We start from the raw sequence: 22,828 nt of genomic DNA, 5'->3' as shown, positions 1-22,828 counted from the left end.
GGATGAAATGGTGACAATTAGGACAACGCGACACCCAGTCCCTGAGTGGAGAAAATCTTGAACCCAGCTGGGAATCAAACCTGGGCCCTTAGGATTGACATTCTGTCACGCTGACCACTCAACTACGGGGGGGGGGGGCAGACATCAGTAATTAATGTCCTGCTTTTAATCTTCCTTCTCTACTGCATTTGTGAACAAGCAAAGATCAATAGCTGACACGTGCAAGATTTTGGAATAGTGTTAACAAAGGCCGGTGCAGCAATTCATGGTAAATGCTTTACACCCACACGTTTCACTCGTCTGTAAAAAAACAGACACTGACAGTTTTCTTTTCCTGTGCCGTTTCACTACCTCTCCTCAAGGTCTGCCCAAAAGTTCACCATTCACGGAAAACATGACATTATTACTAAAAAGATAGGTTGCTACTCACCGTACAGTGCAGATGTCGAGTTGCAGAGAGGCACAACAAAAAGACTGTCAAACAAGTAAGTTTTCAGCCAAAAAGGCCTTCACTGGAATTCGACAACATGCCCACTCTCCCCTCACACTATCGCGTGCACCTTTTTCCTTAGGAAGGAGGCCTTTTGATCAAAAGCTCAAATGTATTGCAGTCGTTTTGTTGCACCTCTCTGCATCTCAAATCTCCTCTATACAACGATTTCCAATCTATCCTTTTCAGAGTATCGTCTACGCTCCAGCCTCTATTTTCCATCGTTTAATAGATAGTATGTACACATCTAATACAGCTGAAATCGAGATATACACGTTAGTGAATTTATTTCTAAGCTTAATATTCTTCATGGAACACAACAAATATGCAGAGCTACTTTAAGGATGGGTAAATTCATTTGCCAACAATAAACTGTTTTGAGTAATGTTGCTGAGGTGCAATGGCCTCCCCAGTTAGAACCTGGTCCATATTCCACACACATGGCGGCCCTTCCTCACAGTTTCCCTTCTGCCAGGACCCCTCTCCTTCTGACCCTCCCTCACAGTTTCCCTTCTGCCAGGACCCCTCTCCTTCTGACCCTCCCTCACAGTTTCCCTTCTGCCAGGACCCCCCTCCTGCTGGCCCTTCCTCACAGTTTCCCTTCTGCCAGGACCCCTCTCCTTCTGGCCCTTCCTCACAGTTTCCCTTCCGCCAGGACCCCCTCCTCCTGCTGACCCTCCCTCACAGTTTCCCTTCTGCCAGGACCCCTCTCCTGCTGGCCCTCCCTCACAGTTTCCCTCCTGCTGGCCTCCCAGTCCAGTGCACAGGTTTCATCTGCCAGCAAATTTCAGAACAACACACACTCCACTGCGTACTGAAAGTCAGTTGGGAGTGGGTCACTTATCACAGCTGCAAGCAAACAACTAGGCAGTTTACACGGTCATTTGTGAGTACTGCCATTTGTTCCGATGACGAGTGTGGGAAAACTACTGAATGTACAGAAAAGAAGAGACGTATCAGTGGATAGTGCACTGCTAGAAGTTTTGTATTTCAGGAGGCACGTACAGAAAGTAAATAGCATTTTGTAAAAAAACTTGTAAAAACAATTTTTTTTGCACCAAACTTCATTTTTACCGGAAAGAGCATTTCTAAATTATTTTTCTACACAGTTGCTACCATTGTTCACACATTAATCATAGTGCAAACGAACTTTTCTATGCATTCTTCATGGAAAGGTGGCACTGCCACTGCTAAAGACTATCGTTTGTGTGCTGTTAAAGTGCCTTACTCCAAAGTCTCGCTTCAAATTCGAGAACGAGTGGTAGTCAGGAGGTGCGAGATCGAGGTCGTACGACGGGCGATCGGACTGCTCCCAATAGAATCTACTAATACGGTTTCGAGTGACACCGGCAGAATGGGGACGAGCGTCGTCACGGAGCGACACAGTGTCTCAACAGTATTTCGCACCCTCCGTTTCGAAATTTTCTCAATGTTTCGAAGTATTATACCGCACTGTCAGTTTCACCTCTGTGAATGAACTCGGCAAACACAATATATGGTAAGCAGCAGCAGCAGCAGCAGCAGCAGCAGTCTTCACTGCCGACCTCTTTCTAGAAAGAGGGTATATCAAAGTTGGTTTCCTGCTGTGACAAATGTCTGGACAATGGGGACAATAGTGCAGAAAAATATTTTAAGAAATTCTCTTTCTTATAAAAATAAATTTTAGTTTTGATACGTTTTTATGAGGCATTTCACAAAACAATATTTACTTTCCAGACACGCCTCGTAATAGATATGGTGTAGTCACAGAGTGCACGACGAGGGGCAGGCACATCAGAACTCTGTGTAAAATGGACCAAAGATTTTCGTCTCCTCGACTTCACTAAATGTGAGTCAACTGTGACGGTTCGAAGACCAAATAGCAGGTAAAAGCTCTGACAGACAAAACAGTCCGAGTGTGGAACGACACATTCTGTGACACTGTCTGCTTACGTGGCACAAAGAAAATGAGCTGGCTGGGACCATCAGCACAAAAGGTGGAGTGTGTGCAGGAATAGTTCATGAGGAGTCTCAGAGAGCTGAGATACAGCAGTCTACAAACCTCTGCATTACACTGCATAAAACCTGGAGGTGTCACACGTACCGATTACTCAGGACAATCAGCTTTCATTCTGACTTCTGATGACTTTCAGCATCTATTATAAGAAGTCAGTTTGCAGCTGCAGAGCAACATTCCGTACGTCTGGAAATGTCATTTGTGCTTTGTCCTCTTCGAAAGTTTGCAGACAATATTTTTTTATTTTTTTTTCTTCCCCTCTCCAGAGGAAACAGTGACCCATTTTCCGTTTGCGGGCGCGCTGCAGCGACGTTCCGTGCTGTAAATACAGCCAGACAGTGTAGGCTTAACTTTGAGCGAGACGGCGCTCGACTACATTTCTTTCTTGCCTCGGTGCCGAACTGCCTCAGCACAGACTCGGACACGTTTCTCACTGTGACTCTCCTCTTCTTCAGTCACCTCCAAAAGCACCTGACTTAACTCGGGGTGGTTGCTTCTTATAGGGTTACGTTAAAGGTCACAAGTTTCTGCCTCCACTGACATTAATTTGGAACAATTCCAGGGAAGGATACTTGATGTAGTCATCGACAGTGAGGTTTTCGGACTGGTATGGCAAGAGTTTAATTATCACGATATTTTTTGCCGCCTCATTAATGGTGCCCGTGTCGAGCACCTGTAATGCAAGTTAAAAACCTGAAGAGGCTCCACGTCCTCTGACACGCAGATATTTTCTACATTTCTTATAGTTTCAGTATGGAGGTACATATTAATAACCCTGCATCTATTTCAAAGCTCAAACAATAATATCGTGAAAAAGTCAATATGTTACTCACTGAAAGATGGCACATCGAGTATCATACAGCTGGTAACCCGAATGGCTGGAGATAGGATGTGTGTGTGTGTGTGTGTGTGTGTGTGTGTGTGTGTGTGTGTGTGTGTGTGTGTGTGTGTGTGTGTGTGTGTGTTGCTTTAAAAAGAGGGGAGGGGGGAGAGACACCAGACTGCTGGTCATCTGTCCCTTGTTCTGAATGAAACACTGCCACAAGGGTGAGAATAAAACAAACAAGACTTAAAACACAAAACGGAAAGAAAGGAAAAACCACTAGAATGACTGAAGAGCAATAAACACAAATGGACAAAAGAATACACGAAAACCAGAGAAATGGAAGGTAGAAAAGTTTAAAACGAGAAAGCAGATTATCATGGCTGGTTGACCATGAGAATAAAAAGGAGAAGCCAGCCACTCTGCAACACATTAAACCTACACCTTAAAACCACTACGGTGTGGGACACAAAGGGACAAAGAACATGCACCAAAACTCCGACCAAATGATAAAACTCACCCTCACGAATGAAACGTAAAACTAAATCGGCCGATGAGGTGCTGTCAGATAAAATTAGCTGTAACAAGTCCAGTAACTGATGATGTCGTCCCAGGGCAGTCAAAGTAGGACAGTGCACCAGAATACGGGCCACTGTCAACCGGGCACCGCACCGACACAGACTGGTCTTCACAGTGCAAGAGGTAGCCGTGGGTTGCCCGAGCACGACCAATACGCAGCCGGCAGAGAACCGAAGAGTCACTGTGGGAGTCTCTCTTCGAGGACTTCCACACATTTGTAGTCTCCCTAATGGTACACAGTTTGTTGTGTGTACTGAGATTATGCCATTACGTCTTCCAAAGCTGAAAACCCTCGTGGCGTAATAATGAACACAAGTCAGTCACGGGGATGCCGACCTCCAGAAGCGGTTGCCGTGTAGCCCGTTCTGCCGACCTGTCGGCAAGTTCATTTCCCGGAATTCCGACGTTACCTGGTGTCCAGACAAACACCGGTGAACCACTGGACTATTCTGGGACACAGAGGGTCTCCTGGGTAGTTACTACCAAAGGAGAAATGACTCACTAGGGCACGAGCGGATGTGCTCGAGAGCACGAAATATGGCCGTCAGCTCTGCAGTGCAAACACTGTAGCCGTCTGGCAAGCAGTGCCGTTCAAGATGTCCTCCACCGATATACGCGAAGCCGACACGACCGTCAGCCATCGGGCAGTTCGTGTAAACCACTTCACGGCCTCCGTACGTGTCGAAAATCGAGAGGAAGTGACAGCAGAGAGCCACAGGGTTAACTGAGGCCTTAGCGCGACGTGGAAGGTCCGCGTGAAGCTTCACCCTAGGTTTACACCGTGGAGGTGTACGTGAATGGACCTGGAGTAGAGGTGGTAAAGGAAAGGACTCAAGTTCAGACTGAAGGGACCGGATGCGAACCGAGAGATGCAGCAGTGTACAGTGATCTGCACCCTAGTTGGTGTTTCTCAGGCAGTGGAGGGTGCCGAGGTGCTGCCAGCACTTCTGCTTAAGCTGCCGAAGGCGAGGAAGCGAGCGAATTCGTATCGAAAACCGGTCCCGAGAATCGATATGTCTCCACTACAGTGACTGGATAGTCATTAAGGTAAAGTTCTGGTTCCGGAGGAACGGTACGACGCCAACAGAAGTGCATAACACACGACTTTGCAGCTCAAAACTTAAGCTGTGGGCTACAGCCCATGACTGCGCCTTGCGGACGACTATCTGTAGACGCCGCTCAGTAACACCAGTACTGGAAGAGCAGTATGAAATGCAGGAGTCATCTGCATGCAGAGAAGGTGAGACGGAGGGCTCGACAGCTGCTGCTAGATTGTTAATGGCCACTAAAAATAGAGATACACTCAATACACAGCCCAGCAGGACTCCATTCTGCTGGATATGGGCAGGGTGGAAGGGGGGGAGGGGGCACTATGCGAGGCACCAAATTTGATACAGAAAGTACGGAGTGACAGGAAATTTTGGACCAAAATCAGGAACCGGTCCCGGAGACCCCACTCGTATAATGTGGCAAGGATACGGTGTCGCCAGGTCGTGTCGTAAGCTTTTCGTAAATCAAAAAAGATGGCAACCAGGTGTTGCTGTCTGGAAAAGGCTGTGCAGATGGCAGACTCGAGGGACACGAGATTATCAGGGGTAGAGTGTCCCTGGCAGAAACTTCCCTGGCACAGAGACAGCAGGCCACGTGACTCCAGGACCTGACAACTGCCGGCTCACCACACGTTCCGGCAGCTTACGAAGAACATCGGTCAGGCTGACGGGCTGATAGCTATCCACACGAAGTGAGTTTTTATCAGGTTCGAGCACAGGAATGACGGTGCTCTCCCGCCATTGCAACGGAAAGACGCTGCTGCACCACATTGAAGGTGACGAAGAGATGTCGCCTGTAGTCGGACAAGAGACGTTTAATCATCTGACTGTGGATCGGATCTGATCTGGTCCGGGAGCTGTGTGGAGGCAATGGGGAAGGGCGCTGAGGAGCTCCCATTCTGTAAATGGGGCGTTACAAGGTTCACTGTGGCACATAGTGAACGAGAAGACCTTCCCTTCCGTACTCCGTTCGAGGGTGCGAAAGGCCGGGATTTGGGGGGTGGGGGTGGGGGGGGTGGGGGTGGGGGGGTGGGTGGGTGTAATTCGTCTATGCAGAGGCTCAAGCACAGTGTTCGGCAATTGCGTTCGCGTCGGTATACGACGTGCCACAGACGTTAACGCCAGGGCACCTGTCGGGGTCCGGTACACGAAAACACGTCTTATCGTCCAGACTCGGGGAGGTGACGTACGGCACCCGACGGTCGAGACGTACCTCTCCCGACATTCCTCTTTCCGCTTTTTTATAAACTGGTGAACACAGACACAGAGCCGTTTAAAATCTGTTAGGTGCTGGAGGGAAGGCTGCCGCTTATGTCGTCGTAGAGCCCACCTGTGCTCTTTAATGGCCTCGGCAACTTCTGGCAACCACCAAGAAAATGATTATCGCCGGGGGCACTCTAAGGAACAAACACTGGTAGCCGTTACTTCTGTAAAATATCTGGGAGTATGCATGCAGAACAATTTGAAGTGGAATGAGCATATAAAATTAATTGTTGGTAAGTTGGGTACCAGGTTGAGATTCATTGGGAGAGTCCTTAGAAAATGTGGTCCATCAACAAAGGATGTGGCTTACAAAACACTCGTTCGACCTATACTTGAGTATAGCTCATCAGTGTGGGATCCGTACCAGATTGGGTTGACAGAGGAGATAGAGAAGATCCAAAGAAGAGCAGCGCGTTTCGTCACAGGGTGATTTGGTAACCGTGATAGCGTTACGGAGATGTTTAGCAAACTCGAGTGGCAGACTCTGCAAGAGAGGCGCTCTGCATCGCGGTGTAGCTTGCTGTCCAGGTTTCGAGAGGGTGCATTTCTGGATGTGGTATCGAGTATATTGCTTCCCCCTACTTGTACCTCCCGAGGAGATCACGAATGTAAAATTAGAGAGATTTGAGCGCGCACGGAGGCTTTCAGACAGTCGTTCTTCCCGCGGAAGATACGCGACTGGAACAGGAAAGGGAGGTAATGACAGTGGCATGTAAAATGCTCTCTGCCACACACCGTTGGCTGGCTCACGGAGTATAAATGTAGACATAGATGTAGATGTAGAAAGAACGAGTGATCACGTTTTCTGCCACAGAAGGAATAGTTCTAGTGACCCATTCAACCACCACATCGGTGGTACCACGTTGGAGAGATTCAATGGTGACAGCAGCGGTGAACGCTTCCCAGTCTGCCTAGTTTAAAGCCCATCTGGGTAGGCATCTGTGGGCATGGCGCTGGGGAACTGACAGGAAGATGGGGAAGGGGGTCACTACCACACAAGTCATCACGGGCTCTCCAGTGAACAGATGGGAGAAGTCTCGGATTGCAAAGTGATAAATCAATGGCCGAAAAACTACCACAAGGCGCACTCCAAAATTGGTCGTGCCCCAGTACGTAAAAGGCAGATGTCGAACTGAGACAGTAAAGTTTCGACATCTCTACCTCAGCCAGTAAGCACACGGTCCAAACCCACAAGGGGGTTACAGGTGTTAAAATATCCCAAAAGCAGGAAAGGTTTACGGAGTTGATAGATCACTGCAGCCAAGACATTCAGGGGTACCACATCATCCGGAGGGAGATATACGTTACTGCGTCGTCATCATCCCGACTGCCACAGTTTCGAGAGGGTTTGAAGGGGTACAGGTTTACTGCATAGCAATTTCAGGACACAGACGCAAACTCCACCTGACACACTAATGTATTCGCTACAGTTCTTGTAATATCCCCTATAACCACAGAGGGCAAGGGTCCACATTGACGGAAACCAGATTTCCCGGAGGGCAATGCAGAACGCAGGTGTAAAGCTTAACAGTTGCCGTAGCTCAGCCGTGTGGTGGAAAAAACCACAGCAATTCCACTGGAGGATGACGTGATCGTGAGGCAGGGAAGGCACGAAATGCTCAATGAGGCAGTTTACACCTCAGGGTCACCTACCGCCACCGCCTCACTGCCAAAACAGTATACATCCGTCGTGTCCGGCGAGATCTAGGCTCTCGGCGGACGCCAGAATCTCCACCTCGTCCTCAGACGCAGAGCTCGTAGGTAGTGGCAGTGCGGGTATCACCGCAATTTCTTCCACCTTGGGGGTCTCCTTTTTGGATTTCTCTCGCCGATCCTCGGGTTTGTCTGGCCGGAACTGAGGAGGATTGTGAAGCCTTACAACCAGCTGCTTTTGGTCACTTCAGCCACTGGCAGGTGTCACCTTCCCACTAGTAGAAACACGGGAAGGGAGGGACTGCAGGGACCCCTTCCTAGTGAGAGGAGCCAAAGGGACTTGCGCTTCTCCGGCTGAGAAGTGGGGACTGACATCCCCAATGGTTTGGGGGGCAGTGCTCCCGAGGTAGGTGGTGCAGAAGCAACAGGGAGTGAAGTGCCCTCCATCATTGAGGGAGCAGGTGTAGTATTGCAGCTCTGAGAGCCGACAGGAATACGCAGAACGGAAGCAGCTGGAACTGTCGTCTTAGGTGGATGTTGTATGCATAGGATGTAGCCTCTCTTATTTCTCTTAGCCTCAGTGTAGGGCAGTCCGCCCGGGGTCTCGCGTTCCTCTCTTCCTGTAAAATACCACGAGTGTCGCTCTTCGCAACTGACACACGTGGGAGGCGGAACACGTGGAGTAGTGGGATGGGAGGGATGGCCACAATCTCGGCAGGTGATGCCGGATGTACAGCGAGAAGACGTATGCCCGAACTTCTGGCACTCAAAGCACCGCATTGGGGGAGGGATATACGGTTTCACATTACGGCAGTAAACCGTCACCCTGACCTTTTCAGGTAATGTGCCACCCTCGAATGCCGAGATGAAGGCACTGCTGCCAACCAGTTTATGGACCCCGATGGATGCTCCAAACGAAATGAACACCTCGGCACTCTAAGTTGGTGTGCAGCTTGCCATCAGACTTTAAAAGATGGTCCCTGTGGAATATAACACCCTGGACCATGTTTAAGCTCTTATTGGGTTATTTGTTTCATTTATTTATTTCATTAACAGTACAGAGTAACCCACCACCTTGAAATGTAAGATGGGTCAGATGCTTCTGAATCTAATAGCAAAGACTTCTCATTGCAGTCTTATTGGTATACAGTTCTTAAAGCTTCTATTTTTTAATAATATAAAGAACATAATATGTTAAGATTTCTCTGAGGTTACAGCGAACTGAATGCTTAACAGTTGTTAAAATGGTTCCATATAATTTGTTACTACCTAGTTGACAAGACTATAATTTATACAATGCAAATGTCAAAGAAAAATAAAAAAAGAAGAAAATGTAACACAATGAGCGTGGTTGCGAATAATTTGTAATATATAGAGGGAAGTGATATGTTGTATTTGGATGAGTAATACAGTCTAAGAACCATGTTGGTTAGTAATGCTATTTCTATCTATTTCAGATGAGAAGATCTCGGTACAAACTCCTTCTAAGAGCCTACCTAGTTCCATGTTTACTACGGTACTGCCCTAGCAATTTAGTTGTATTACCTTCAGAAGGGATATCTAAGGAAAAACACTTGGGTGTGGTTTCTTTAAAAACGAGAAACACACGTCCGTGTGCTCTCACGAAGTTTTTCTCTAGGTTCACGCCCTCTCCTCTTCACGCACAGGTCTCCCCTAGATGCTTACACATATCTTTGGGGTTCGTTGGTAGATTTTCAACTCTTAGGTTCATCCTGTCAGTTTGTTCTGTAGTTGGAAAGCAGAATTTATCCCCGTTTTCATGCTCAGTTCATATTACACAGCGAAGAACTGTTTGAAATATATCCTTGTTTTTTTAGTCTGATAAGACATAGGTTAATGTCCAAGTTATCATAGTTTATGTAATTAACGATATTCAGCTTGGGATCTTTGGTTGTATCTGATTGGTGATCTTGCCTGTTTGTTTGTTGCTCCGATTTCAAGTAATTTTGTAGCGCAGCACATCTTTCTTGCTTTATGGTTTCCGGTAGTATGGAGTTTGATGTGTTTTCGCTGAACATTTCCCCTGATAGTGACTTGTTGTTTTTTACCTCTACCGGGAACTTGTTCGTAAAATGTGACTGTCGTATGTCCGTTTCTGGGGTGGTTGCGTCTGATGTTGTGCCGGTGCAGGATGTGTCTGTCTGTTCAGCTGCCTTACTGCTTTGTTTTTAGTAGTGACTGTGTGCACTACAACCCGTAGACAAAATGAGCTGCTGTAACATAGGCTCTGCATTTGGTTGTATCATATTCTAGTTGTTGTGCGGGTGGTGTGCAGTTGTCTTTGTTTGTATTTGCCTGTGGTGTTTGATTTCTCATGAACTCTTTGACATCTTCATTCTGAGGATGTCCAAGGACGTCGTCGTATTTCTCTGTACTATCTCGCAGTATTTCATCTTCCAGTATGTCAACTCGTAGGAGGAGACCAGCCTGGAAGATGGCCCAATCAAACATGTGACGTTTCAGGTGCCTGCCAACCTCATATTCTATTGCACCCCGCATGCACATATCGCCTATATAGCCGGTAATGCTGAAGTACCTACACATTATTGTCTCCCAGAACTGAGGCATTACATTAGTATCGGTATCTGCATTTGGGGGTTGTAATATCCCCACGTGTTGCCGCCAGGCAACAGCTCGCCACCAGCCTCTCATCCTAGTCGACGGCGATATGTACCTTTGCCTTTTCGTGTTATTAGTTAAGTCTGTTTCTGCGTGTGTTAGGGGGGTGAGTTTCTGACAGTTATGGCAGCACTCCTTATTAATGGACATCGTCCAGGACATCGTATTTGATGCCTTCTATTTGTCTTTCATAGAGCTGTTTATATGTAGGACAGTCTGTGCCCCCCCCCCCCCCCCCACCCCCTCCCATCCGCCCTGCCTTACTGCATGTTCTGTTTCTGTGTTTGCGCGGTATGCAACCTACCAGATTCTCCTGCCTGCATTCCAACTTTTTGTGTACCGGTTTTGCACATCTTCCACATACCTGGATCTTTGTCGCAATGCTTCGATGGGTGACCGAAGCCCCAACAATTAAAACATTTTCTACAGCAACAAAGTCGTTGATGTACAAAGATACAAATCAAATAAAAACTCTTTCTTTTTGAGGCAGCAGTAATCGTACTTTTGGTGACACTTCTAGAATGTTGTTTACTGTCCTTTTGCCATTTGGTCCTGTTTTAAATTTTATTTTAACCTCATTATCGAACTCATCTTTAGTAATGTGTTCACTCAGGTTTATTTCGTAGAGCTCTTCCAAGAATTCCTGGTCAATTAAATATGTTGAAACATGGTGCACTGCTAGCAGGGGTCTGAACTACTTGGGTTCTTCACACCTAATGTCCTTAAGCTGTGCCGCTTTTTCCATTATCTTTTTCTTATCTACTTGTGATTCTGTTTCAATTATTACGGTGTCTGCTGTTGACCAAATTGATTTTATTTTTAATTTGTCTCACTTGGGGTTAATTATTTTAGTGACAGATTCTCTAGTGGTTCTCGCATCCCGGTTGGTTTCTGATTTAAAGAAAAGTGTGCTGGACTGTTTAGCTTTTGTTTGTTGAATGCATTCCTGTACTTTGCTTTTAGGTTTTAGAATTGGACCGGCAGCCACAACCGCTGCAAATGAGAGCGAGAGGGGTTTGTTTTCTGACTTTAATCTCTGATTTTCGGATCCGAGTTCTGCTATTTCTTGCACTGAATGCATTCCTGGGCATCTGGTGCATTTGCAACTGCTGGTTCTTTTCCGAGTCTGGCGTTTTCAGTTCTGAGCTCTCATTTTGTCCACGCAAGAATACATTCACTATCACAGAAAAGAAAGACCTCTCTCGAACAAACTACACATCCGCGTGCCACGCCTCACATCACAGATTGTGTGGGTCACCACGTCAGTGATGGGGTGTGAGAGAAACAGAAAGATCCCCCCAGCTTGTCACAAGCGACTAATGTCCGCGACTGGGCAATGATGCCATTTTTATCGAGACTGGTCCAGAGTGCATTTTGGACAAACCCTCCACATCCCCAAACTTGTCCTCTAAATGCTCCACAAAAAACTGAGGCTTCATTGACATGAAAGATTCCCTAACAACTAATGGACACAGTGCACCATGTAAGGTGCCCTTCCCCAATTGGCTCGCTCTTCGGGAAAATTTAGAAGAATGGAGGTCAAACCCTATAATAGGCGATCACATAAAGGCTGAAGTGTGCGAGACTTATCGCACGCGCGCGCGCACACGCGCTTGTGTGTGTGTGTGTGTGTGTGTGTGTGTGTGTGTGTGTGTGTGTGTGTGTGCGTGTGTGTGCGTGTGTGTGTGTGTGTGTGCGTGTGTGTGTGTTTGGCCAAAATCTGATATGTGTAACAGTCTCTTTGTTGTGCCTTTCTGCAACTCGACATCTCATCTTTACAGCAAGTAGCAATATATCGATTCCAAGCTTTGTCCAAATTAAAACCATTATCTCTATTTATTAAATTACTAGCTAATCTAATCTCTACAGCTTCCTGGAAGACAGATTCCCTAAAAGAAGAGGTGGGTGTTAAAATCTTCACATTACCATAATTCACGGAATGCCCTATATCAATACAATGTTCGGCCATAGCTGACTTGTCTGGCTGTAATAAGCATGTATACCTTCGATGCTCCACACACCTCTCACGAACGGTGCGTGATGTTTGACCTATGTACAACTCATCACAATTTCCGCAAGGAATCTGATACACACCCGTTTTATGAAGCTGTAAATCATCCTTCACAGAGCCGAGTAAAGCTGCAATCTTTGTGAGGGGACAGAAGATCACCTTAACACAGTGTTACACCCTATCTTCGAGGAAAGAGCCCCCAAATAGGGCAAAGATGCAATAAATCTGAAGGAATTACTATCTTCTTTCCCATCACATACCTGCATTTTAGGTTTTGCATCAAATGCTCTACGAATTTATTGTGGAGAAAATCCAATCGATTTAAAAATGCTCTCGGGGTATGTCTTTACCAGATATACAGTGCGCCTGATGCACTAAGGTCTTAAGGACACCTTTGGTCTGTGAAGGGTGATGGCAGCTACCAGCATGAAAATATAGATTTGTGTGTGTGTTGGTTTCCGATATACGGAACGTCCTAAAGTGTCATCACCTTTATGGTGAATGAAAACATCAAAAAAGGGGAGAGAACCATCTTTTTCTATTTCCATTGTAAATTTAATGCTAGCATGCACGGAATTCAGATGTTCAAGAAATCGATGTAATTCATCCATCCATCCATCCATACCACGAATGTGTCGTCCACATACCTCCAGAAGACAGTCTGGTTTAAAACTTGCTGAGGCCAGTGCCTTGTCCTCTAAGTCTTCCATGAATAAATTAACTACCAGAGGGGAGAAGGGGCTTCCCATGGCAACACCATCAATTTGCTCATAAAATTCACCATTAAACTGAAAATAAGATGATAAAAGCACATGTTCAAATAAGGCCATAATGTTCTTATCAAAATGCTGGCCGATAAGAGAGAGATTCCTTTAAAGGTACCTTGGTGTATAATGATACCACACGTCAAAACTAACAAGCACATCTGTACTATTTAGCCTGACATTGTTAAGTCTCTGAATAAAATCCATAGAATTACGAATGAAGTGACGATATTTTCCTACCAATGGTTTTAATAAGGAAGCTAAATATTTGGCAGAAAAATATGTCAGTGAACCAACAGTGCTCATTATAGGTCTCAGACAAATCCTCTAGATGCTCATCCTTAACCATCTCGTGAAATTTAGGAAGGCCCTTAAAATCTCGGTGGTACTCCACCTCGGACTTTTAAACTTCTTACGACTTCCTTCGGTAGTGATGAAGCGTTCAGCAAGGCAGCTGTCCTTATTGTCACCTCGTCAGTAGGATCTTTGTCGATCTTCCGGTACGCACCAGAACTAAGTAGACCACACATCTTTTCCTAGTAGGCTTCCCGAGCAAAAGGACAACAGCATTACCTTTACCAGCACACAGGACAACTGTATCAGTATCCTCACACAGCTTTCGTATCGCACATCTTTCTTTCTCGGAAAGATCGCTTCTTTGTGGGCGATGCTTCGTAATTGCTATATCGGAAACTGACACACACAAACCTATATTTTCATGCCAGTAGCTGCCATCAGCTGCATATTTCTCTGCCGCTGACCGGCACCCGTGACCCGTACGCGCAGTACCGCCGCGGTGGAGCATACAAGGCCGCGCGTGGCATCTCGTCGTCAGTCTCTTGACTCTCTCTGAAGACGGCCGAACGATACGCGGCCGAAATATCAGTGGAGGAAATTTTATTTGCACGGTTGCATGCCCGAAATTTAATTGACTAGCAATATATCATTTACGTAAGACTCTCTATATTCCAACCTGGATTTTCCTGTTTGCAAGCTCGAACAAAATAATTACAAGAACCACTTTTACCAATGGACCTGCCACATAGTAAAACTAGCTAGTTTTCAGAAATTCATCCAGCTTTGACATTCAGCTCCCATATAAGGGCCAAGAATCTATATGGATAGCTTCTGCAAAGCTGTCAATTTTTTACACAGTGTAAACTGTGTGTTCTTCAGCAATGCAACAAGCTCGTACACTGGCGTACTTACCACAATATTGAGTGTACAGTTTCTACTCGGTTACTCTTCCTTCAGTCCTGTGCTGGTAAGAGAGGTGGTCCGTATCCGGTGCTTTTCGTGTGCCAATGGTTCGTTACTCTCAAAAATGCCAATCAAGCTGCAGAACCTGAGAATTTGAAGAACAGTCATAGAAACACACGCCAATCACAGACGACACTAGGCCAATATATTACTCTTAACACACACACACACACACACACACACACACACACACACACACACACACACACACACACACACAGACAGAGAGAGAGAGAGAGAGAGAGAGAGAGAGAGAGAGAGAGAGAGAGAGAGAGAGAGAAACAAATTATAGCACAAAAAGAAGTTAAAAATAAATATAATGCAGCATTACACAGAAACTGGCAGCAACAATTATGTTTTCTTTGTTTGTTCATTGTCTTACAGATACCAATGCTTTTCCGGTCCCGGTTTTAGCATTCTAAATGTCTCTGGGAACTGAAACAGATTATATAATTTCCCAAAATACACTCATTTGCTGTCTGATAATGAGAGCATTTGGCGACTCTCAACCAACTTCGAGCATCGTTTCAAACCACCTACACTAGACTAAAGAAAATAATTTTTTCTACAATTGTATCAGATCGTCCCTAACAAAAAATATTTTTTTGTAAAGTGTAGTTTTCGTCAATGGAAAATAGAAGATAGGTGATAGGCTGAATTTAACTAACATCTATGACTACGTGACAGCTGCGGGTTGAGAGAATTGTTGCACAATGAACACACAATTAATTCCAAAGCTCAAAATTAATGTTCTGACTCTTACCAAACGAGCCACTGAGAGTACAAATGTACGGCATATACTAGCTAATAAGCAGCTAACTACATGTACTCTAGCTACTCTCTTAACCGTGCAGGCAACAATGCTACATCCGCTACTCTACTTCTTTGCAGAAAGCAATCATTTGTAGCTATGGAAACTCTGATACAGGACAACAGAATCCCAACCTGAGAGAGATTTCGTCCAGACTCTTTGCAATTTCAGCCCAGCATGCAAAAGTTAAAGCACAAGGTCTTGTCACATGCTCAAACACGTGCACCCAACTGGAAGAAAATAAGCAAACCTTTAAACCTTTATGTGTGTAATAAATGTATAACTTGGTAAATGTTAAACAAATGAAATGTTTGCTACAACACACACACACACACACACACACACACACACACACACACACACACACACACACACACAGAGAGAGAGAGAGAGAGAGAGAGAGAGAGAGAGAGAGAGAATTGTTACTGAAGAATATGTTGAAACATGATAAATAGTGTCCAGTAACTGTAATGTATAACCACAGAAATTGTAATGGTGCACAATTATGTCATTTCTTGCAGTTAAGAAAGAAGCAAGGATCAATGGAATTTTCTTGCCTCTAATTATTATTGAAATAAGTAAGTTACAAAACATCACATAACACAAAATTCTGCTTCCAACTTCTTTTATGTATTAAAATAGCAGAAAATAAAATGAAAAGGGCAGTCAAGCAGGGGCAGACACATAAGAAAGACAAACATTGCTAACTTTTTCTACAATGTCCTTTTTCAGAGCTAACAGAAACACACACAATGTGGATGGCTACATTTTTCTGGCACTGCAGTCCCACTGAGATGAGGGACGGTGGATGGTGAAGAGGATGGATGGATCAACATGAAGGCGAATGAGGCAATGTGCAATAGCTACAGTTTATGTACTATCACTCCTAACATGAGTATCATTCCATACAGAATACAAACACTGTAAATTATTATACCTCCTAATTCTCACCCAAGCTATAATTTTGAAAATTACCAGTATATATTTTAAAGTAACTAGTTTATTGGAAATATTATTCAACATGCACACTGTGAGATCAAAAGTATCCATACACCCCCAAGAACATAGGTTTTTCATATTAGGTGCATTGTGCTGCAACCTACTGCCAGGTACTCCATATCAGCAACACCAGTAGTCATTATACACCCTGAGAGAGCAGAATGGGGCTCTCTGCAGAACTCGTGGACTTTGAGCGTGGTCAGGTGATTGGGTGTCACTTGTGTCATATGTCTGTAAGCAAGATTTCCACACTCCTAAACATCTCTAGGTCCACTGTTTCTGATGTGATAGTGTAGTGGAAACACAAAGGGACACTTACAGCACAAAAGCGTACAGGCTGACCTCGTCTGTCGACTGACAGAGACGGCTGACGAGGGTCATAACGTGTAACAGGCAGACATTTATCCAGACCGTCACACACAGGAATTCCAAACTGCATTAGGATCCATTGCAAGTACTATGACGGTTAGGCAGGAGGTGAGAAAACTTGGATTCCGTGATCGAGCAGCTGCTCATAAGCCACACATCGTGCCGGTAAATGCCAAATGGTGCCTCGTTTGGTGTAAGAAGTGTAAACATTGGATGACTGAACAGTGGAATAATATTGTGTGGTGTGATGAATGACAATACCCAATGTGGCAATCCAATGGCAGTGTGTGGGTATGGTAAATGCCCAGTTAACATCATATGCTAGCGTGTCAAGTGCCAACAGTAAAATTTGGAGGTGCGGTTGTTATGGTGTGGTTGTGTCACTTGCACCTCGTTGTTGTTTTGAGTGTCACTATCACAGCACAGGCCTACATTGATGGTTTAAGGACCTTCTTGCTTCCCACTGTTGAAGAGCAATTTGGGGATGGCAATTGCATCTTTCAACACAATCGAACACCTGTTCATAATGCATGGCCTGTAGTGGAGTTGTTATATGACAATAACATCCCTGTAATGGACTGGCCTGCACAGAGTTCTAACATGAATGCTATAGAACACCTTTGGGATTTTGTCAATGCCAACTTCGTGCCAGGCCTCACCAACCGACATCGATAGCTCTCCTCAGTGCCACACTCGTTGAAGAACGAGTTGCCATTCTCCAAGAAACCTTCCAGCACCTGATTGAACGTATGCCTGTGAGAGGCAAATCTGTAGTCAAGGTTAAGAGTGGGCCAACACCGTATTTAATTCCAGCATTACCGATGGAGGGCACCATGAACTTTTAAGTCATTTTCAGCCAGGTGTCCGGATACTTTTGATCACATAGTGTATGATTCACAAAAACTACTTACACTTCAAAATTTGAATCCACTAATGATTCTCTGTTTTACAAATCACACGTTTCATTTGAAAGCTTGCATTCCCCCATCTTCGTAAAGAACATCTTGTCTTTCCTACAAATTTTACCTGTCATTCAAAATTTTTTGTCATAAGCATTCTATAATTTTTGAATCTTAAAAATGCAATGCTTTCCAAAAGGCACTCAGGGTGGCTGCGCATCCGAGGCGCCACGCCACGGTTCGTGTGGCTCCCCTCGACGGAGGTTCGAGTCCTCCCCTGGGCATAGGTCTGTGTTGTCCTTAGTGTAAGTTAGTTTTAAGTGATGTGTGAGCCTAGGGACCAATGACCTCAGCAGTTTGGCCCCATAGGAACTTATAACCACCACCACCACCACCACCACCTTTCAATAATTCAGTGTCATCAGTCTGTAGCCAAAAATGTATAATTTTCCTATAATAAGATGATAGTCTATGAAATATTTCTATTCCAACACTTGTGTTTCCAGAAAATTCTCGGCAGGCTTTGGAAATCCTAGTGCAACCTCCAGTTTTTATCTTGTAAAACAGAAACATTATTTGTACCAAATTAAGGACATTTAACCAGTTTCTAAACAGCAAAGTAATGTCTTTGTTTAGTGTGACTCTATATTCTGCAGTTTATCTGTCTTTCACATTAAAATCTACATTGTGATATCTTTACATTTAACACTTTATAATATCTGTCCTAAATACATCTATTCATGTGTCACGCACGAACCTACACGCAGTCAGCTGTGTTAAGTTCAGAACAGGTGAAGTGGGAAGTTAAATATAGACGGTAGGAGGGGGCAGTTTGTACGCAGCTTAATGTACGAGGGTCAGTCAAAAAGTAATGCCTCCTATTTTTTTTTCTACGTTTAATTGTCAGGAAATTTAAATGCAATTACATAGGTTGAAAACCACAACATTGAGGATCATTTTGTCATTTTTCAATGTAATCTCCGCCCATCTCTACAGTTTTGGTCCATCTTTGAACAAGGGCATGTATCCCAGCACGGTAAAAATCACAGCTCTGCTTCCTAAGCCATTGACGCACGGATGTTTTGACGGCCTCCTCATCTTCAAAATGAATCCCACGATGAGCTTCTTTTAGTGGCCCGAACAGATGGAAGTCTGATGGTGCCAGGTCAGGGCTGTATGGGGGATGAGGCAAAACTTCCCATCCAATTTTGACAATCTCGTCAGAGGTGTGACGACTGGTGTGTGGTCTTGCATTGTCATGCAAAAGAAGAACATCTGCCATTGATTTTGTTGGGCGAACTCGCTGAAGACGTGCTTTAAGTTTTTTGATGGTTGTGACGTATTGAACAGAATTTATTGTGCATCCCTGCTCCAAAAAATCAACCAGAATCACACCCTCTGTATCCCAGAAAACTGTTGCCATAACTTTCCCTGCCGATCGCACAGTTTTGAATTTTTTCTTCCTCGGCGAGCTTGTGTGACGCCACTCCATTGACTGCCTCTTTGATTCGGGTTCAAAAAAATGCACCCATGTTTCGTCCCCGGTCACAATTTTTTTCAGAAACTCATCTCGCTCCAAACGGAAGCGCTGCAAGTGTTGGGAGGCTATTGTTTTCCTTGCCTCTTTATTCTGATCGGTTAACATTCTTGGAACCCACCGTGCACAAACTTTTGAGTACCCCAATTGTTTAGTAATCATGATCACACTGCCTTTACTAAGAGAAATAATGCGACACACTTCATCTGCAGTCACCCGACGGTCACCACGAATGATGTCATCAACTTGCTGAATGTTGTGTGGAGTCACTGCACTCACCGGCCTACCGCTCCGCGTTTCGTCAGTCAACGGTGTTTGCCCTTCAGCTTCCTTACAACGACGAACCCATCGTCTAACAGTGCTGACATCCACTGTCACACTATACACCTTCTTCAGTCTTTCATGAATGCGTATGGGCGTTTCACCTTCTGCATTCAAGAATTCAATCACACAACGCTGTCTCAAACGAACATCGATGTCGGCCATCTTACAAACTTCTGCTGTGCTGCCACCTGTTGACACAGAAAGTTACTACTGCAGTGGATTGCAGAAGAAGGTTTGAGGAATGGCGCCAAATTCAAATTTTTCACTTAACTTAATTTTTTTAAGTAGAAAAAAAATGGGAGGCATTACTTTTTGACCGACTCTCGTAGTCAAGTGTATGTCACTGAGGGCTCAGAGTGGAACAGCAGAGCATCAGACCAAGAAAACGGTGTGACTGAAGACTGTGTTGTAATAACAACACCCACCTACATCATTTGGTGAAGCTTCTTCCCTCCTTGGCTCCCTCTCGGCCATTGATCTACCTTCTGCACCAATCTCCCCCACCATACCTCCTCTCACCCATTCTACCCCCCCCCCCCCCCTCCTCCTCTCTCAGTTTAGCTGCAGTGCTGGACTAATCAGGAATGTATATGAAAGCAGAGGTTTTCATTAACCAGTAAGCTCTGAAGGAGGACACTGCACAAAGGTTCAGCTGTGTTTTCAGTCTCACATAACCAGCACAAATTCAGAAAATACAGTACTTGTGAAGTACAAATGGTTCTTTATTCACATGAAGTAATCAGTGTTACCAACAAAGGATCTCAAATTGGATCTGTATTTCTAGATTTCCAAAAGGCATTTGATAACGTCCCTCACAAGCAACTTCTAAACAAACTGCACACCTATGGCGTATCATCTCACTTAGGCCACTGCATTTGTAGTTGGCTGTCAGACAGACCATAATTAGTATTAATTGATGTGAAGTGCTTACCAGGGAAGTGTTACAGACACTCTGCTCTTCCTGAACTATATGAATTATTTGCGAGCCAATCTGAGCATCCCTCTTAGACTTTTTTCAGATGCTACTGTCGTTCGTCATCCATTAAACTCGTCAAAAGATCAAAGCGAAATGCAAAATGATTTAGACTAGATATCTGTGCAGTGCAAAAAATGGGAGTGAGTTGCAAAGGTCAAGTGTGAGGTCATCGACATGAGAACTAGAAGGAATCTGTTGAATTTCACAAATTTAAAGGCTGTCAATACAACTAAATACCTAGGGATTATAATCCTGAACAACTTAAAACCGGAACAACCACACAGAAAATGGTGTGGGGAAGGTGAAACCAAGATTCTATTTTATTGGCAGAACACTTAAAAGATGCAATAAGTCTACTAAAGAGGCTGCCTACATTATCCTCGTCCTTCCTCTTCTGCAATATTGCCGTGTGGTACGGAAAAACGATCACCGGAAAGAGTTAAGTGATCATCCTCTCGCACACTATTCTCAAGTGGAACAGTACAGAAATAAGTTTAAAGGTGGTTCACATACGTGCGAATTGCAGAGTAATCGTGCAGATGCAGATTAGATCTATGCGTAGGCAGCAAGGTATCCGAAGACAAAAGGGCAGTTGTACGCAATGATAAAGACTCAATATTTAATTCAGTGTTTGTGGCAGACAAGGATCGTAAGAAACGTGCCCGCACCCCTCGCCAGCACAGCAGCCACCTACCACGACCAGAGCTCCTGCCGCACCTTCGCCGTGAACCTGTTGGCAAGGCACAGTGCGGCACAGCCACCAAAACCCACGTTGTACAGAAGCACGATCTCCATGTTGCCCAGCCACCGGATCTTCCCGAAGTCGCCCAGCAGGTCGAAGTTGGTGAAGCCTGCAGAACGACATAATGACATACACCTTAGTGGCACTTTTTGAAGCGACTACACATTTCCTTCGAAGTTCTGAGTTTTACGAATGACACCAGTAATTATTAACAATTATCTCACCGTTACAATAATAATGAACTGTCTAATTCTCGGTCCCACTGCTTTACAACTGCCCTTCAAAACATTGTAAAGTAACAGCCAATGTTATGCAGTATTAGAGAACACAGTGCACACAACTGCTCACGTCCAGCTGTATTAATGCGACCACCTGTCAAAAGCCCGAAAAAGCACCTTTTGCAGTGCAGACACATAGGAAGAGATTCGACGAAGGCCAAGTCTACTCCACGGCCCCGGCCACCCGCACTAGGTTTCTCGGTCGAAAATCCGTGGTGCGAAGAGCCAGATCGACACGGTAGGCTCAAATTTGGCGAGTTCGGTGACCAGGGGAGTACGGCAAGCTCATCGAGGTGTCTTAAAAACACACGCGCACACTGCAAGCTGTGCGATACGTCGCATTTTCCTACCGGTAGATGCCACCGTGCCGAGGAAAAACAAACTACACTTAGGGGTGCACACAGCCCCACAGATAGATACACAGCTGTGTCGATCCGATATGCCTTTGAGAGTGACAAGGTCACCCGGAAAAACATTCCCTCCTCCAGCCTGGGCTACTTTGCTTTTCGACATTTCACACTGTACTCGCCAACGGCCGTCTCTCCGACAGATCGTAAAACGTGATTCGTTTGGAAAGGTCACCTACAGTTACTCTGTAGGCACCCACAGCAGTTGGCATCAGTGCACGAACTCAGGTGCCTGCTGTGGAGATCCGTATGCAGCAATGTTCACCGAATGGTCACCAGGGAGACACTGCCGGTAACCCCTCAGCTCATCTGGGTGATCAATAGCTCGACAGCTGCACGTCTAGTCACCCGTACACATCTCCACAGCTGTCATTCACCCCTGTCATCCGTTGCCTGCAGTGCACCACAGTTGTCTCATGTCGCTTTTGGACACTTCAATTTTGGCATACACGGCATACGAGGCAGCGCACCAGGTTATAAACTTAGTCATTCTGGAGACACTACAACCCTTAGCTCGAAAGCCGACGATCGTGATTTTTCGGATACCAGACAAATCTCTGTTTCCACATTATGTCGACGACAGCAGTTTCGTGTGTCAACCCAATGTGCTTTATATGTCCTCCGAGTCTGCCATCTGCCATCTGCGAGTGTTGACATCGGACATAGCCTGTGGTCACATTAATGTGGCTGGACTGTGTAGTATACAACCTGACACCCATCTACAAGATAAGTCCGAAACATTTGGTGCACAATCTCATAAAATAAAGGAAATGAGAGCTACAAACAAAATACCTTTCTGGCTCTCAAAGGAATTGACATTAGCTTCGACAGACTTGTGTCATCGGTTGTAAAGCTGTTAGAAAATGCCAGAAAACGCTTTTCTGGAATTGTCTGAAGCACCACGGTTACATGTAATGCCTGTAAAGCGCAAGGCTTTCAGGGCTAATATAAGATGGAA

The 22,828-nt window shown here is 45.1% G+C and overlaps 1 protein-coding gene across 2 annotated transcripts in view; it reads right to left on the bottom strand.

Annotated features, from left to right (window-relative positions):
- LOC126293723 (protein Lilipod) overlaps positions 1-22,828 on the bottom strand; it is a 342,658-nt gene that overhangs the window by 11,549 nt on the left and 308,281 nt on the right. The window contains exons 10-12 of one of the 2 annotated variants that reach the window (XM_049987038.1): positions 21,138-21,294; positions 15,474-15,569; positions 14,478-14,613 (exon numbers count right to left, since the gene is read on the bottom strand). In XM_049987038.1, coding sequence (XP_049842995.1) covers positions 14,508-14,613; positions 15,474-15,569; positions 21,138-21,294 — 359 coding nt within the window. In that variant the 3' untranslated portion in view covers positions 14,478-14,507. The remainder of the gene's footprint in view (positions 1-14,477; positions 14,614-15,473; positions 15,570-21,137; positions 21,295-22,828) is intronic. The other variant, XM_049987039.1, reaches the window with a different exon arrangement.

Source organism: Schistocerca gregaria, chromosome 10 (assembly GCF_023897955.1).
Source record: "Schistocerca gregaria isolate iqSchGreg1 chromosome 10, iqSchGreg1.2, whole genome shotgun sequence".
Lineage (NCBI taxonomy): Eukaryota > Metazoa > Arthropoda > Insecta > Orthoptera > Acrididae > Schistocerca > Schistocerca gregaria.
Note: the sequence above shows the minus strand (reverse complement) of the source record. Positions and strands in the feature narration are given on the sequence as shown.